At 37.0% G+C, this 3,350-nt stretch overlaps 1 protein-coding gene across 1 annotated transcript; it reads left to right on the forward strand.

Moving 5' to 3' along the window:
* Window positions 1–6: 6 nt before the first annotated feature.
* LOC143607897 (transmembrane emp24 domain-containing protein p24beta2-like) lies at window positions 7–1,854 on the forward strand (the record flags this gene model as incomplete). The annotated part of the gene is made up of 3 exons (XM_077083173.1): window positions 7–172; window positions 994–1,101; window positions 1,563–1,854. Coding segments are annotated over 3 exons (408 nt in total), but the record flags the coding sequence as incomplete, so codon positions are not given.
* Window positions 1,855–3,350: the final 1,496 nt, after the last annotated feature.

Raw genomic sequence — 3,350 nt, forward strand, 5'->3', positions numbered from 1 at the left:
GATGAGCAAATTCAAGATTTTCATGACAAAACGAGCGATAAATCAGATTTTGTGGCGCATAATGAAGGGCTTTATAAGTTTTGTTTCAAGAATAAGTCACCGTACCATGAAACTATCGACTTTGATGTCCATTCCAGCCACTTTTATAACGATGCTGAGCATGCAAAAGACGGTGAGACATTTGCTTGTCGTTTTTGTTTGTTACTCGTGTGTTTTTTTATGCTTGGATAAAACGGGATACGTACTCGGGTGACATGTAGTAGTTTCGATTGTTGGACTTGGGCGGCCTTAATGAAAAACTTGAATAGTTAGGTTAACTTAATGATAAACTTGATTAGTTAGGTGAAGTTAATAAAAAAGCTTGAATAGTTGGGTGGTCTTCTTATGCATTGTTATTTAAATTACATAATTGCTCTTGAGTCATTATTCTTGTTCTCAAAATTTGCATGAATTGTTGAGGACATGTTAAAAAATTCACTGAAATAGTGACCATGATATTTGCATATCATGTTGACAGTTTGCAGAGGTGGCTAAATGGATGTGTCAATGGGTCGAGTAACGTTTCAAAACGGGTTCACGTTAAAACAGATAAATTTTTAGTACATAATATGGCATGTATGATAGAAATAGTAATGTTACTTTTTTAACATTAGCTGTTTTGGAGGTTTGTGGCTCAATCTGCCCATCTGTCCTGTGTTTTTTCTAAATTTTACGTGTTTTGACACACTATATAAAATCAAATATAACCCAAGTCAACCTAAACTGTACATTACAAGAGCGATCTTTTTGGCATTTTCACAAGACAAATACACCAGAATGTCTAGTAAAATGGTTCAAAAAGTCTATTAATTTGCTCATCATAAAATGAGTGATTCGGCAGATTTTGATTCTACGTTTCATCGGGGAAGAAAGAAGGAATTGAGCCTATCCAGCTTGGCTATTCATTTATTCTCAGTTTATTTTGAATGATTTTTTTTTTGTTTTGTTTTGCAGATCATTTCAAACCAATTTTGGAACAAATATCGAAGTTAGAGGATGCTTTATATAACATTCAATTTGAACAGCATTGGCTCGAGGCCGAGACTGATCGTCAGGCATTAAGTATGATCTCTTAGCCCTTTAACAAAAAGACATAATAGATAAAGCCATCACTTCAGTTTTTTTGAGCTTATCATCTAAAATAAATTGTTCAAGAATTACATAACAACGCAATTTACTCAATAGTGCTATTATTCGATAGTGCAAATTGGCAACTATATTAACACTTTTACCAATAATTGCAACACAATTTACATCATGTTTGCTATCATTGGTTAAAAATGGTTAAAACGTTGATATTTCTGCTATGTCTGGGCCTTCAGGCTTTTTTGGAGATGGTTTTCGGGTTCAAAACTGGGATTTTACGTGTTTCTGGGTTTGGGCTATACCAGGCCTTAAAGCGGCCCAGACTAAAGATAATATTGTGGCCCAAGTTTGGAAGTCAAACTTAAAAGTCAACAGTTCCTATGACTGTCTAAATGGAGTGTTTTACTTTGGTTGATTGATGCGTTTGATTATTGCAGTTAACGAAGGGATGAGCAGTAGAGCAATGCACAAAGCACTCTTTGAATCAGCAGCTCTGATCGGTGCAAGCGTGTTGCAGGTGTACCTTCTCGTTCGTCTGTTTGAGCGGAAACTCGGGATGTCAAGAGTTTAATGTGTGATCCATATATTGTGGAATGTTAACACCTTTTCATTTGTTAGAACTTTTGGTATGACTTACGAGCTTTATATACTACAACAAATTTGCACTTGAAACATGTCAGTGTAGTTCAAAAGAATGGCATTAAAACATTATTGCAATGGTTGATGTAGTGGTAAGTGGTAACCTCTATTTGGGCCTTTTGGGCTCCTACCCACTTTAGTTGGACTCAATCGATCTCCTATTTACATTTGAGTTGGCATTTTGATAGCAATTAGGGATGAAATATTGGTACCGAGTAGTGAGTACCAATGTCAAACTGGTATCGTACCGATAGATTTGGTAGGGTGTCCGGTACCAATTTTTTTCATAAATTCGATATCGGTACAAAAACCATATGGAGATTGCATATTGTAACAAGTACCGGTACTTTACCAAGCCGGTACTGTATAATACACTTTTGAAGAAATTTGGTATCGATTTTTTTTGTACTGCACCGGCACGGTACCAACCTCATCTCCAATACAATGCCCCCACCTCTCCCCACAAACCCCAATAGAGATGAAAAAAGCTGGTTTCAGATCCAAAGTTGTTTCTAATACCCATAGCGAAACTGGTCCCAAGCCGATTCAGTCAGCGGGTTTTAGTCAATGTGAAATTATATGCGTTTAATTCTGTTTAAACTGTCTGGGAGAATCCTGTTTGAAAACCTAAGCGTTATACGCAATTGTTTTTTAAATTTGTTAATATATATAGGTATTGAATTTGTTACTTTGTTAGTTTAATCACACTACTTAAAAACATCCTCTAATCTCCCTATTATGTTGCCCTACGCGACTTGTATCGATGTCACTAGCGTCTAGATGCTTGGAGCAGCTGCACATAAAGCGATTATTGAACCCCGAGTTTGTTCATTGTGTTTGGGACCTAACATCTTTATATCATATTGGACCTTTATCCGGTTCATCATTTAGTATGTTTCTATTCCAGTTTGGTCGATGGCTCTCGTTTGACCCAACGGCACGGACTGGATAACTTCAGTTTTGGAGGCTATAATCATTTTACGATTAACAACTTGTTGCCTGTAACACCGCCCAACACCTCATGGTTGAGCTAGCATTGATTCAGTGGCGAAGGTTAGTCAGGGCAGGGGGTGCCCCTAACCCCCCCCCCCCCTCTGGTTTTTTGGCATAGTAGTGTAAATTGACCGATTTTCGGTCGAAAATTTGAGCCCGGTCCCCCCTTTATTTGTGAACTTTTGTATACATTTTGAGTTCGGCCCCTCCGGCGTCTTAGTCCAAGCTTCACCACTGCATAGATTAATCAACTTTATCTCAATATCCATTGAATAAAATATACACAATTCATTGTCTAAGAACATCATCCAACATGCCACGGTTGAGCTAGCATAGACAAATCACCAACTCAAAATCCATTGAAATAAAAAGTTTATACGTACGCTGCTAACATGTAAGTACGTGGTAAAAAATCAACCGATTCTAATTTAAATTGATGAAAATAAAGAAAATAAAAAAAATAAAAAAAAGTTGCTTGAAAATTATAAAAAGGGAACTTCTACCGTTCTACATAGCGGTGGAACGTGGGGGCAAGACATCATGGTTTGACAATTTGACATGGTTGCATTGTTTTTTTTCTTCTTTACCCATGT

Source organism: Bidens hawaiensis, unplaced genomic scaffold (assembly GCF_021521415.1).
Source record: "Bidens hawaiensis isolate Kalapana, Puna unplaced genomic scaffold, B.hawaiensis_p1.1 tig00089145_1, whole genome shotgun sequence".
Classification (NCBI taxonomy): Eukaryota; Viridiplantae; Streptophyta; class Magnoliopsida; order Asterales; family Asteraceae; genus Bidens; species Bidens hawaiensis.